This window comes from Tympanuchus pallidicinctus, unplaced genomic scaffold, assembly GCF_026119805.1.
Source record: "Tympanuchus pallidicinctus isolate F22 unplaced genomic scaffold, pur_lepc_1.0 scaffold14, whole genome shotgun sequence".
Lineage (NCBI taxonomy): Eukaryota > Metazoa > Chordata > Aves > Galliformes > Phasianidae > Tympanuchus > Tympanuchus pallidicinctus.
Window position 1 is genome coordinate 12,003,280 of NW_026294659.1, and position 14,751 is coordinate 12,018,030.

The window sequence follows — 14,751 nt, forward strand, 5'->3', positions numbered from 1 at the left end:
CTTCTTCTCCACCTTAGGAAACCATGGGTTTGTGTCCAGGTCATCACTCAGAAAGTTTTGGATGGCCTCAGACCAAAGAAGGAAAGTGCCTTTCCTAGGGAAACCTGTATTTTAAATCTTCCAGGAAAAGGAGATTCAAGTAAATATTGGAAACCCACAGTCAGGATCTCCATAATGATAGGAATTACAGACAAGGGGACTGCAGAATGCTTCCACACCAGCACCGGTGTTTTGGATCCACATTTGCAAAGTTTGTGCTGTCATAAATGGCGGTGTGCATAAAAGCGCAGCAGTGAATTGCTTGCACTTCCTCATAAGCTGGTAAAGCGAGTGAGGCAAAATCAAAGTTGAGAGAGGTTCACAAATCTTTCAAGACCAAGTTTCAAGCAGACCTGAGCCAATGCCTTCTACTTGTAAACAAGATAACCTTAGGCTGTGATTAAAGTGAGCAATGTAGAAGGGTTATGGAAGCCAAATCCACTCCTTTCTTTGAGACCCTTTCAAGCCTAGAACAGTGTCCAACTCCATTTTCTAAGTTAAGTGAGCTGAATCCTATCCTTGCAAGGGACTGCAGAATGCTTGGGCCATGGGGCTTGCCATTCACAACCTGATGCCAAGCCCTTTCTCAGCTGTACATGGCACGTGGAGTTTGAGCTTCCCCACAGACGCTACAGACATCAAAATACTTTGATCAACTCAAGTGCTCAAATTTGATTTGTCCTCTGCAGACTCCTCCCCACGTGTTCTTCTCCTGCCAGCGGCTGGCATGCTGGCAAGGCTCTGGATCTCACCTGCTATCATCCTGTACTGTAGCAGAGTTTATGGCTTTTGATCTTTTGTCCTGTTAATGTAAATTGGGTCAAAGATGCTCAGGAAGTACTTTGTGGTCCAGAATGCAGTGAGGTGTGGGGAGAAAACCTTCTGTGAACCCCACTGGGCAGGATGAGCCTTGACAGGGTGACACCAGCCTTAGGTGTTTATAATGGCAGTGGGTCTACAGCTCCACAGCCTCCACTTTTCCTGCCCCAACTTCTGCAACTGGTTTGTGCCCTTTTCTTTGACATTTAAAGGACAAAAGCGAGAGAGCTTATGTTTCCGCCAGCCCTCTCTAAGCACAGGGTGTATTCCTGCTAAGCCAGAACAAGCTGCACAGAAAGTAAATGTACAACCAGGGTCCTACAGCAATGCTGAATGCCAGCCAGATTCGGTGTCCAGTGATTTTGCGGACGTGGGAAGGACACTGCTTGGAGGTGTGACAGAAGACCTTGATGACTCCAGGCATCCCTAGTGCATGCGCACAACGGTTACCTCAGTAACAGGTGTTAAAAGTCCCACCTCGCTCAGTAACAGGCATTGCCATCCTCCCTCTGCCCATAGGATCCTATTCTCAGCAGGCTGACAATGCCTAACCCGCCCACCAAGCACTGTGGGCATGCCAAGTATTCAAGACAGGCCATCCTTTGGAAAGGAGGGCCTATTTTCAGCTGCAGCTTTTTGCTGAAGCAGTGAAGCTCTGGCCAAAGGCCCTGGCATTTTGCAAGGCTTTGCTGGATTGCTGTGCCAGCTGGTTCCTCAGCATGGCAGTGTCACAGTATCCACACCAGCCCGAGTAAAACGATAGCTTGTTAATGTCAGCAGCTTGAGCTGGTGAAGGTGCACTCTTTACTCCTTCTCAGCTGAAAAACAATACAGCTTTGCCTCTCCTCATCAGTCAGTGGGGACATGTCCTGAGAACTGGCTAAGCCTGGCCAGCTGGGGAATGGAAAGCAAGGGGGAAAACGGCTGCTTATTGCACTGAGAGGTGCTGGCTCTCAGATGCAAGGGGAAGGAACAGACAGATGTCTTGCACGGCTAGTGCTCAGTGGCAAGTACAGTTGCATTAAGACAGGCGCACCGAAATGTCACCATACTACTCTGCCATTGGTAGAAGGGACATGTTTCTTGGTTTCCAATTGCAAACTGGACATATTTGAGAATAAAGGCTTTAATAAACATCATTGCCTGGAAGGTTATATTCCTCCTGTGATTCAGCTGGAATTAATACAAGGCCAGTCATTGTTCAGTCCCCTCCTCTTTCCTTTGGCCCCCGTATACCTCCAACCCATACATTTCTGGATGTAAGGCTTCCTTCTTTCCAGACAGTACTTCACCATGTGACAGCATGCTGACAAGTTAAATTGTGTTCCCAGCACAGGTTCTATCATGTATCCATCATGGGTCCCATCATGTAGTCCCACAACAGGTCTCAGCACAGGCTCTACCATGGGTGCAGCATTGACCTGCAGGGAATGAATACGCAGCACTTGCAGACAGGGCTCTGTGTGAGCTCAGATGAGACAGACGTGCTCCCAGGATACAAACAAGGGTTGCAGGAGGACAGATCCATAGCTAAAGCAGCACCACAGTTTGGCATCACCCTCTCCCAGCAGAGCTGGGAGACCCTGAATAAATCCAAACCCATAGCAAGGAGACCCTGAATAGTTTGCAATCAGCATGCATAAACACACTGCTTAAAAGCTGCAGCCATTCCCCTCTTCCTGCTGTCTCTGCAGGAATCCAGCTGGTGCCCAGGGGATTCCCCTAGGTAGCATCCCTGCAGCTCATCAGCATCAGCTCTGGCCCTGGGTGTTCAAGGGTTGGAACAGGCTGCCAAGGGAGGTGGTGGAGTCACCATCCATGGAGGTGTTCGAGAAATGTGGAGATGCTGTACTAAGAGACAGGGTTCAGCAGGGAAATACTGGTGGTGTATGACAGTTGGACCTCATTTTAGAGGTCTTTTCCAACTTAGGTGATTCTATGATTCTAAGCTAGGGGGGAGTTCCACCTAGGCAAAACTTTGTTTTCTGCCTTGAGACCTCTTCTTCATTGCCTCACACTAGGGAAAGTTTGCTTCCACTCAGACAGCAACCTCAGTACCTATGCATTGTACACCAACAGAACATTTCTTTAATTTAAAAGGGGGTAATGTCTAACCCACCATAACAAGCACGGTCAAGGCTCATCTCTCAAAGCCCTCAGTGACTCATAGGTTGGCTTTTGTGCCCAAAAGCTCCTCTAATTTTTCCAACTCTGCCAGGGGATATAAAGAAAAATATTACCTCTGTCTACAAACCTTTGACCTGGTGGTGTCCTGAGATATTGCAGCTGCAGCAAAATACACTGGAGGCCTCCGAGCCTGGTCATTTTCCAAGGTAAATTTTCCAAGCATTTGTCCTCAGATGCTTAAGAAATGCGAGTTTACATCTGATTCACGGGAAGACTTTACTCTGCAGTGCAGACAGGCACTGAGTAACTCCTCTGAGCTCCAAGCACTGTGAGGGCACAAGGCAGAACCCTGTAGGAAAGGTTTACTCAACACAGTAACTGGTCACATCAGGCTGACGCCATCTCCCCAAGGCATCCATGCACGCAAGCCCATCCTGCAGCAGCTGGCAACGAAAGGCCTGTGCAAACAAAACCACAAATTCTATGGATATGCATTATTTCTTCCATTCACACCATCTGTTTACTGCAAAATTTATAGGTAAAACACTGTCAGGCTCAGATTTCTTGGTTTTGTTTGTTTGTTTGTTTGTTTTTCAAACTTTTTTTAATCTTTTGGCTAAACCAGTGTACTTCCAGCTGCCACATTAACAACTCAAATGCCAGTCACACGGTTGGGCTGCTTTGCATAATGAACCAGGCATGAATCAGAATAAGAAACTGAAATTACACGGAAGCCCCCAACGCGGGCACACCCCCATGCTTCAGCTCCAGGCAGCAGAACAGCACGGTCCAGCTGCAAAGCATTCACACACTGAGTTCTGCCTCATGCCGGCAGGGAGCATTTACAATTATTCTGGATTTTAGGCCAGCTTCTGCACTTTATCCTATCAAACCATAAGAAAACACGTATAGCCTTTAGGTTTTGAAGTTTGTTAGTTCTGTTGTGATTTTTTGTTTGTTTGTGGGTTGTTGGGTTTTTGTTTGTTCATTTGTTTGTTTTTGCTTGGTTGTGTTGTTTTGTTGTTTTTGTTTTTCCCTTTTAGTTTGTGTTACTGAATCAGAAATAAGTGGCTCTGTGGATATTATTTAGCTGGAGGCTTTGTCTCTGAGTTATCTGTCTGATCTCTGGGGGAGCACCAGTGGGCTGATCTTTCCTAGGAAGATAGGAGAGACATGGATTTGTTAGAGCATGTTTGAAATGATCTGAAGAGGAAACACCTCCCCTAGGAGAACAGGCTGAGAGAACTGGGGCTGTTCAGCTTGGAGAAGAGAAGGCTCTGGGGAGACCTAAGTGTGGCCATTCAGTATGTAAAGAGGGCTGTAAAAAAGCAGGGGACAGAGTCTTTAGCAGGGTCTGTTGTGATAGGATAAGAGGAACTGGTTTCAAGCTAAAAGAGGGGAAAATTAGGTTGGGTATAAGGAAAAAGTTTTTTACAATAAGGGCGGTGAGGCACTGGCACAGGTTGCCCAGAGAGGTGGTGGATGTCCCATCCCTGGAGGCATCCAAGGTCAGGCAGGATGTGGCTCTGAGCAACCTGATGTTGCTGTTCCCTGTTCACTACAGGGGAGTTGGACCAGGTGACCTTAAGGGGTCCCTTCCAACTCAAACAATTACGTGATTCTATGATTCTCTAAGATAGAAATGAATATTATGGCAGCTTCACTGGTTCACCCATTGGTTCCACTGCTTGTTTGAGCCTTCAGTTCAGGCCAGTCTGTTTCTCTCACTCTATGCTCTCCTTCTTAATGAGTTGAAATGATAGGGGATTACTTGTTGCTGGAAGAGCAAAGCCAGCCCATGGGGCTCACCCTAGGATGTCATCTCTGGTTTGTGTTGCTAGAGAAACTCCTGCCAAGCAAAAAAAATCTTCAACGATTGCTTTTCTTTACAAAATCCTTTCACTGACTCCACAGAATCACTCTGCCACTGCTAATGAAGTTCATTGTGTTCCATTTTCTCCACACTGATGTGACAGGGCATTCATTTTGTGCTACGTTCAGGTGAGACTTTCAGCTGCCACACCAAAAATCAATGGGACAAAAGGCGCACTCAGGAGAAGCCAAAATGCCAAAGAACTGAATGAGCCAGACGTGCTCCTGCTTTCTGTCATACAGAATCATGCGTTGCAGTGTTGTGAACCTCACAAGCAAAATGCTGACACGTTCAGATTCTGAAGCCGTGCTTCGTATAGCTTCCCTCACCCTGAAGCCCCGCTGAGAACATAAGTTTAAGCCAAGCGTTCTGCATTGCTGTTTTGTGAGCTGTTTGGAAGTGGTTCATAAATTGTGAGGAAAAAAAGGACAAGCTGTTAGTGAATGCTTTGGGAAGTCAGCATCATTGAGAAGGGTTGGACGTGCTTTGTTTATGGTGGGTTCGATATGCACACTCTGTGAAATGCCCAAGGAGTCTTCCAGCAAAACCGGCCAAGATGAGGTGAGATGTCCTGAATACTTCTCCTTAAGTAAAAACAAACAAACAGTGAAAAAAACAGGAAATTAAAGTCCAAGCCTTCCTTAGGCAGCACTGAAAACCATTGAGCAGGGTACTCACAGTGATCTCCACAGCTCAGCTCTGAGCACTGCCATAGGCTCAGGGTGGCTTATCTCAAGGAGTGGGTTATCTCCAGATAAGCACCAGCAAAGCCAAATGTCGTTCCAGACCTCGGCTGGGCATCCCAGGCTTGGTCATGTGCTGTGTGTGGGGGAGCAGAGCACCCCTTCTTCTTATCACAGGGTGGGTGAGGTGGGAAAGCACCTCTGGGTCCCTGCAGCCCGCTCCCTGCTCCAGCAGGGTGTTCAGGCCCATGTTCAGGTGACTTCTGAAGGGCAGGAGATGGACAGCTTGGGAGACATCTGTTCACTCCACCCCCTTGTTTCCCCCCTCCCTGTGAGGGTCTGAGTATGGAAAACAAGGGAGGTGGGAGAGGGGCTCCCAGCCACTTTTCCAGAGAAAATAACAGCATTATAGGCACGGGGACAGCACGTGGAGTCCTGCACCGAGGGACTGGCATTAGTCCAAGTGGGTGGAAAGAGGAGACAGCAGGGACAGTGGCACCGCACAGCTTCCTGTGAGGGAAGGAGAAAGAAAACTGAAGTAATTGCTACTGGGAGGAGAAAAAGAAAGAAAAAAAGGAGAAAACAAGAAAAATAAAAACACTGCTAGAGGAATACACAGGAGATACTCAGAAAAATACCAAACGTGACCTTTCTGTTTGGCATTTCCTTCGAAGCAGAGGGCTACGAAATTCCAAAGACATGGGGCTGCTGCCATCTTTTGGCCACTCACGGGGCTCCCGGAGCTGCCTGATTTCAGAAACGGCTATCACTTTGTTCAGCTGTCTTTTTCTTTTCCTGAACAGATAGATACATGTATAAAAATCCTTTGGTATGGCATCTTTAAGCAGAGCATTGGGGATGCCAAGGAAACAAAATGGTCTGTGTGCAGACATTATGCCAGAGATGCAAAGCTTTGTACATGCTAGGCACACATGCTCAGTTAGCTGTCGCTTTATTACACAGATGCCCTTAGACAGAGCTTCATAGATGCCTTTTCCCTTGACAGGAGGAGGTTTACAAAGTCTCCAAGACATCCACGATCCCAAGAGTTTGCATGATGAATCTATGCCATCTTATAATTTCCAGCCCCAAGCTCAACAACATAAAAAACACTCTCTACACAGAGAGCCATGCCTCCTTCCTTGCCTATTCCTTCTGAAGGAAAGCCTGTTTTTTTCTCCCTCCCCCTTCATATTTAGTTTGAAGCCCTCTCAATGAGTTCTGCCAACTCATGGGCTAGGATTCATTTCTCCCTTTGAGACAGATTAGACCCATCAGCAGGCAGCAGACCAAGCACCAAGCAAACTGCCTCATGGTCAAAAAAGCCAAAATTGCTGTTATGACCCCAGCCACATATTTATGAGATGGGTTCTCCTGGTTCTCTCAGCATCCCTTGTTGCCACTTAGGGGATAGAGGAAAATACCATGGGAACTCCTGTTCCACCAATTAACAACTCCAATGTCCTGAAGTCCCTTTTGATAGCCCTCAAGTTTCTCTCAGTGATTTCATTGCTGACAGCCTGAACTATCAGTAAAGGGTAATAATCAGAGGGTTGAACCAGACCAGGACATTTTTTAGTTAATGTCCTGGCCCCACAGAGGCAACACACTTTCCTACAGGTAGGATCTGGCTGACATGTAGAGCCCACTGTTCCCCTCAGAAGGGAGTTGTCTATGACAGTTATCCTTATTTCCTTCTTGGTGGAGGCAGTCTTGAGATGTGGAGTTGACCACCTTGCCCCAGACAGCCTCATGGGCACTTACCTCTCCCTCAAGTTCCGGAGCTTCAAATTTATTATTACATAGAAACACCTGGGCAACCAAGGTAGGAAGGGTTGGGGAGTTGCCTGTGACACTGAGCGGAGACCTGTTTCCATTCTTTACCATCTTTTAGAGTCCATTCCCTCTTCCCAACAGTGGCAGGGCAGGGTGTCCACCACCATTTGGGGTGAATCACTCTGGTGCCTTTCTCGCAGGTATGACAGGGAGTTACTCCACCAATCTATCTCTTGCTCACACTCCTTGATCCTCTTTTACCTCTCCACTTCCTCCTTGATCTCTGCCACCACGCTAAGCAGACCTTCCCTCAGCTCACACCTCACGCAGGTGCAATCCCTGCCGCCCTCCACTGGCAGCAGCAGGCTCAGGCATCCCTGCAGTTGGAGATCCGAACAGCTGCCTTCTTGAGCAGGCATTGCATTTGAGTCACCACATTATTTTTGGCCAGAGCTCTCTACCTAGTGGAGACCATGGCGGATTTGTTGTCTGGGAGGCAGCTGACTGGTGAACTGGACTCCAAAGTGGGGAGGGATAGTCTGCCCTCCTGCTCACCCTGCTTCTGTGAATGCCCAGTGCAAACTGCCTGCACCGTGCCCTTCTGTCCAGCACTGCATGGCAACATCCTCTGAAAGCAATGAGTGAGTCAAGTAGGAGAGTCCCCAGCAGTGGTGTCTAGGGACCACAGACCAAGCTCAGCTGATGTCCCTTCAGGCCTTCTGACTTCTGTCATGGTTTAGGTAAATCTCCTTGCATTGCTGCAGTTTAGAGTGGGAATGGGTATGGCTCAAAGCACTGCTCATTTATGCCTGGATCCAAAAGAATCATAGAATCATTAAGGCTGGAAAAAGACCGCTAAGATCACCTAGTCCAGCCACCAGCCCATCCCCACCATGCCCACCGACCATGCCCCTCAGTGCTACATCCACACAGCTCTTGAACACCTCCATGGACAGTGATTTCATCACCTCTCTGGGCAGCCTATTCCAATACATCACCACTCTCCCTGTGCTAAGTCCCCCAACATCCACTACATCATTAATTGCTACCCTGCTTGTGCTACACATGCCATGAACACCTGTGCCATGTCCCAATCTCATATTTTTCCACCAAAGTGCCAGTCAGTCTCAATCTAAGTGCTAATCTCCTAACCCACGCTAGGATGGGATATCCCCAGCTCCAATCCTGCTGTGTGGATTGTGCAGGGACTTTCCTATACCATCTCCAGAACTCGATGATCCTTGTGGTTTCCTTCCAACTTGGGATATTCTATGGTTCTGATTTTATAAACCTTGGTACAGTTACCATACACCACCACTGTCTGGACTCTGCCAGGTGCCATCGGCACCCTAAGGCAGGTTCACCCCCGCCTTTCACTTCATGACAAAGTCATCATTGAGTTTCTAACAAAAAACTTTCCAAGAAATTTTGTTAGTCCTTGAAGTGTGTTAGTAGCACCTTGCTATAGGTGAATTTGTGCAGAAAAGCTTTGGTGAAGAGCTCTCTCTCGAAACTGTGATCATGGTTTGTAAAGACCTTTGTAAAAGAACATTAATCCTGGTGAAGGGAAGCAATGGTTTTTGCAGATCCAAGTGCAACAAATAGAAGGGGTATCCCACAGCTATGTAACTAGAAGAAGGGGTGCCTTATGCTTGAGGCCTCAGTTTGAGCTTTAAATCTCTGGGGACACATTCCACCCCTGCACAAAACACCAGTGTGTCTTCACACAAAAGCTTGTAGCAGCCTCTCACGTTTTTAATAGGATCATAGAATTTTTCATAGTATAACAGGATGACTTAGGGTTGGAAGGGACCTTAAACATCACCTAGTTTCAATCCCCTGTCATGTATTGCCATGAGGCTGGTTTGATTCTTTCCTCCCAGCTCTGTTGGGTTTGTGTCAGGAAAGAGAGATGCCAGCACCCTGTAGGTGCCTTTAAAAGCAAAGGAGCAGTGGCTACTGGCCCTTCACAGCCAGGCGAGGCAGAAAGAGGCAGCTTTTTTTTACCATGACCTCTCCCTGCCTCCCAGCTCTGTAGTAGCTGCTCACTCCCAGTACGATGCCATCCTTTTCCCAAACATGATCATTCATGCATTTCCCCTAGAGATGGCACATTTTTTGGTTGAAAGCTTTGGAATTGCCTGATAATTAATCACAGTAAAAATAGGTTTAAAATATTATTAGAGTTCACAGGAATGCCTTGCTCTCTAATTAACAACCATCTCCCTTCTCTGCTTAAGAAATGGCTCAGTGTTGGGTTGTTGAGATATTTTTTTTTCTTTTTTAATCCCTTTGTTTGGCTTGTGTGAAGGATAAGAGGAAGATGAAAGGGCAAATACACAAAATAATTACAGAATGTGGTGGAAAGTGCTTCCTCTGAGTGGTGCAAGGCACCACGTTCACCTTTCCACTTCAGAACCTTTGGAAAGGAAAAATCAAACCCCCAAAGCCAATTGCGTGTTTCCTATATCTCTTTATTGACTGCCAGGGACTGAGTTCTCGGGTTGAGTGCCAGATACCAGTGGGTCAGATGGAGCTACACTAGAATTACAGCGAGGGCAGGAGCAGGGGTGTGATACGCACAGGCTGGGGAGAGTTTGGTGTGGTCTGAAGCCTCTGCAGAGCGGTGAGCCCCCTCTCTCCCCACTGCTAAGACACTGGAAAGACGCACTTGTCCTTGTGTCAGATGTCCCTAAGGAAGTGACAGGCTGGTGGTGTGAACAGACACACTGAAACACTTCGCTAAGAAAAAATATATGCTGTGACCCTCAAACGTAACACATTATTATCTGTCCTGTGGTTGCAAGGAACCTGTGGTACATTTATCGCACATACGCAGTATCCCAGTGTGGGGCTTGGCTTGGCCAAGTTGCGCTTTTTGGAGTAACCAGTTAACTGTGTGGGACAGAAAAAGTCTCTGGGGCTTCTACCCCACTCCAAGTCCCACTACAAGCATTTGTGCACCAGGAGATGGTGTTACTCGTGCACTCCTTCCTTCCTGGTGGTGGTTGTGGACTACTGCACCAGAGGAAGACCCTTTTGGCAACTGCAATGGCATGGCAGTGTGTGAAATCCATGCCATCCTGACAGCATGAATTGCAGGTTTAAGCCTCAAAGTCCACCAGCCGTTCACCCAGCACCTCATTCCATACAAGGGGAGAAAATAAACATATGGGGGAGAAAAAAAGAAGAAAAAGAAAAAACAAACAACAGAACAAACCCCTCTAGGTATTCACTGATATCTACGCAATGGCTCTAGGAGTGAGACCTGCAGCCGGTGGCAGCCTGTGTACCGCAGAGGGTTTAGGAGGAAGGTGCAGAGGTGGGCTTTTCCTCCCGGGACACAGGGATGGGCCTCTCGCTGTGGCTGGGGTCCATATTGGAGGGGACCTTTGGGCCCGAGAAGGTCAGCATGCCGTCACTGGACAGGGAACAGGTGATGGCAGACTGGTCCACATTGGCAGGCAGGCGGTACCGGCGGTGGAACTCGCGGGAGATGTAGCCGTGATCATCCTGACGTGTAGACAAGAGGAGAAAGCCCTGTCAGAAGCCCCTGGAGCCCACCCTTCTGTGTTGTTGACCAGAAGTGGTCTGCATTGAACCTGGCTTGACCTGAGACTTTACTCAGGGCATCTCCGCTTTTTGTTTTATCTTTCAGGCTTGTAGGATCAGGTGTCCCCTCATGACACACTGCAGCCTCCAGAAAGTTCAGGAGAAGAATTACCCCCCTCACTAGTATAACTCACTTTTCAACACCCACAAATATTTCCATAACTTACATGTTAAAAGTACGTTTCCAAGCCTGAGGCATTTGGTTGTTTTGTTTTGCTTTTCTCTTCCAGATCAACATATGAATTCCCTGTTTCCCCTAATAATTCTGGCTTATAACTCATCCATTATTCGGTGGCAACACCGAATAATACTCTTCTTCGGGCCTGGTGTTATTAGTGAACAATGCACATTGTCATCTGATGGTTATGGAAGATGATGGCCAAACATAAACAAAGGAGAGCTGGATTATTTCATTACTGCCATCAGATCAGATCTGGGCTCCATCAGAGCTGGATATGCCAAGCATGACAATTTGTAACTCCTCTTTTTTTTCTTTCTTTCTTCCCTTGGGTAATGTTGGAAAGAAATAAAACAGAGATTGATTCCCCAGTTGCTTAATCACCCTGCTTACTTCCACTTACCTGTCTTTCACTGTGCTTGCCGTGGATTTCCACAAAGTCATCAATAATCTTCACGCTCAGATCTTCAGGAGAGAAGTGTTTTACATCCAGCATGATTGTAAACTTGTCCCGGTCAGACCTCACCTGAAAGGAACATTGTTAGCAATTAAGACCCAGGCTTTACACACAAAGGTTGCATCAGCCTCAAAAGCCAACAGCTTTACGGTTCTCTCTAATGGGGCTACAGGCCAGGCTGTATCCACAGCCTGCCAGTCTCAGAAGGAGTCTTCGTTCCCAGGGCGGAGAATGAGGCATCAGGGACTCTGGGGGTCTTTGCAGCACCCTTTCTTTTGCCATGGGCAGATGCATCTTTTCTTGCCACTATTCTTTTGTCAGGCACCCCTTTGATTGCACTTAGAAATTTGCCAGATGCACTGAGCATTTGTGCTCAGCAGCAAGAGGGGATTAAAATTAATGCTCCATGACAGCATGTGTTTTGTCCTTTCAGCAATTTAGAATGTCTTTGTGGTTTCAGCTCTGTAGCTAGTTTCTGGGAGGAAACCAGTGAGCTAGAGAAAGCCCCAGTCCCTGAGCTTCAGACTACAGCCTTCACCGCTCCTCATGTGCTTGGAGAACTGCTCCTAGGTCCTCCAGTGCATACTGGCAAAAACTGAGGAGCTGCCAAGGCAGAGAAGGGGGCTGAAGAAACTCCTGCTTGTGCTCGCCAATGTCCTCTCTAATGTGGAGCCCAGCTCATGGGTGCTCATTCCAGGAGAAGCTCGGTTCCTCCCTTATCAAAGAGCTGACAGCTGTGAGGGCAACACAGGCAGCCTGGTACGTGATGTGATGAACGGTAGGGAATCGAACAACTTTCCATTGCTTGAAGGGCAGCCTTCTCCCAAGCCAGGGACCTGGGCTCCCAGAAGGGGCAGGAGGCTGACTATGGCAGCCCAGGCTGAGTCTGACGGCCCGAGCACAGGACTAAAGCTTCTGCCCCACTCCAGAAAACATTGGGCAGAGAGAAGCCAGCAGAGGTGTGGAGAAGGAGAGGAAGGCAAAGGAGGGGGCGGTAAGGAGCCTTACCTCTGAAATGCCCGACTCCAGCACGCTGCGGAACAGGGACTGCCGGTAGTAGGGGCTGATAGTGGAGGAGAACAAAGGCAGGAGATCGTACTCCAGGAGACCCTCTCCAAAAAACTGGTCGAACAAACGGCTTGGAATCAGGGGTCCCAGGGCGCGTTTGAACCAGGGGTGCTGGATGGTAATGTCCATATTTGCTGCTGCTATGTCTTGTTCTAAAAGGAGAGCGTGGGAGCCGTGCAACCGCTTGGAGGACAGCGATGCCTTTGCTGGCCTGCACAGTGCAGCCCGGGGAAGGCTGCCCCTATATATACCGATCTCGCAGAATGAAGGCATTAGTGGGATTTCTCTGGAAAGACATGATCTCACGACGAAGGCAACGTGGTCAGCAGAAATGCGGAGACTGACCTGGGGATGACAGTCTGGTGGGAACCAGCGCCAGATCTCCTGGAGGGATGCTGCCAGGCTGTGATGCATGAGATGGTTTCTGCCCAGGGGCATCGGCACGTCTTCTGGATGAACAAGAGCTGCCAGGCAGATTCTAAGGGATGGATGGGGAGGAGGCTCCTTCTGCGGGTCTTTGCCCCCGGCCCTTGGCTTTGTGCCTATGTGCTTTTGTTTCTGTCATCTCTTGAAGCGGAGTCTGCTCAAAATACAAAATAATTTTCTTCCAAGAGAAGAAAAAAAGGTCTAACTTGAGTTTGTCAAAGGGACAATTTTTTGCAGTGTGCTATGAAGTGTGTCTGATAAATCTGGGCAGGGATCCTCCAGCAAGTTCCCCATGTGGAGCAAGGATGGGCTGGTGGGAGCCCCCATGGGCTGTGCTTCTCTCAGCAGTAACAACCAGCAGAAGCAGAACAGACACTTACCTGCATACCAGCCACACAAGGCAGCTCAGCAATATCCAGCATCCACCCATGGCCGAGGATTGATCCAGAATCAGAGCATGTGTGTTCTCATTGCACAGGTGGGAATGCGCTGTTGAGAGAAAAAGAGAAAATCTCTCTTCACCTAAATTTCATCTAAAATGCAGTATATTAAGATGCAAATATTTGAATAATATTTATGGATTTATGTATCAAGTTTCACCTGGACATATATTTTCATGGATCTCCCTAGAACTGGTTATGTCTATTTTGTCTTTGATAGGCATTTTTCTTTTTTGTGGGCAAAACTGTTTTATTGCACTCTACAACTCCCTGAAAGGATGTTGTAGTGAGGTGGGGCTCAGTCTCTTTTCCCAGGTAACAGTGATAGGACAAGAGGGAATGGCCTCAAGTTGCACTGGGGAGGTTCAGGCTGGATATTAGGAAAGATTTCTTCCCTGAAGGAGTAAGAAGGTATGCTCAGAGAGGTGGTGGAGTCACCATCCAGAGATGTTAAAAAAGCATGGAGATGTGGCATGGAGATGTGAGGGACAGGCTTGGTGGACATGGGGATGATGGGTTGACGGATGATCTTAACGGTCTTTTCCAACCTTAATGAATCTGTGATTCTATGCAAATACTTCACTGAAGCATAAATGTCATTCTTTTTCCATTGTAGGCTTCCAACTATCTCTCTGCCTTGAGGCAACAAGTGGTCTCATGAGACTCATCACATCTAACTTTAAGCAGGCTAAAACTTAGGCATCCAGTGTAAATGAGTTGTCTGGGCTCCCTGTTCAGTCAGTGAAGAGAGAAAGATGCCTCCAAATGTCTTGTGCTATACTGTGAATGGCTAGAAAAGGTGAAATGAGGCATCTTTCAGTGCTGCCCACATCTCCACTGAGTTAAAAAGTAATTCTAATTCCAACCTCTTTCTGGACAACCTGAGCTGGTGAGATTAATCCCATACAGTCTGACTAATACTTCTCAGAAGAAAACTATGTCTGGGAATACAAAGAGTGAAAGAGAAGTCATAAACTCCATTGGTGCTATATTAAATAGTTTGGAGAGAGGAGAAAGCAACGATTTTGCACTTATTCAGGGGACCAGGATGCACAGTCTTTATGTCTTTAGTCTATCATTATCACCTACTGAGCAAAAGCAGTGAGACTTGTTTGTATTCCCATAAGAGGAACAGACTGAAGCATACATTCAAGGGTGTGTACCCAAAAGCCATGCATCAAAGACGAGACTCTCTCAAGGCCCATTGCAAATTTCAAATGTAAGTACAACTCAAAAAGCCTCACTGTAGGATT

The 14,751-nt window shown here is 47.5% G+C and overlaps 1 protein-coding gene across 1 annotated transcript; it reads right to left on the bottom strand.

Annotated features, from left to right (window-relative positions):
* Positions 1-10,620: 10,620 nt before the first annotated feature.
* Positions 10,621-12,761, bottom strand: CRYAA (crystallin alpha A). The gene is made up of 3 exons (XM_052674279.1): positions 12,573-12,761; positions 11,511-11,633; positions 10,621-10,830 (listed from the first exon to the last, which is right to left on the bottom strand). The coding sequence occupies exons 1-3, from the start codon at positions 12,759-12,761 to the stop codon at positions 10,621-10,623; spliced, it is 522 nt and encodes a 173-aa protein (XP_052530239.1).
* Positions 12,762-14,751: the final 1,990 nt, after the last annotated feature.

Coding starts and splice junctions, on each gene's coding strand:
- CRYAA (XM_052674279.1), bottom strand. CDS start 12,761: ATGGACATTACCATCCAGCACCCCTGGTTCAAACGCGCCCTGGGACCC. Junction 11,634..12,572: donor TGGAGTCGGGCATTTCAGAG/GTAAGGCTCCTT, acceptor TGTTCCTTTCAG/GTGAGGTCTGACCGGGACAA. Junction 10,831..11,510: donor GCAAGCACAGTGAAAGACAG/GTAAGTGGAAGT, acceptor TCTACACGTCAG/GATGATCACGGCTACATCTC.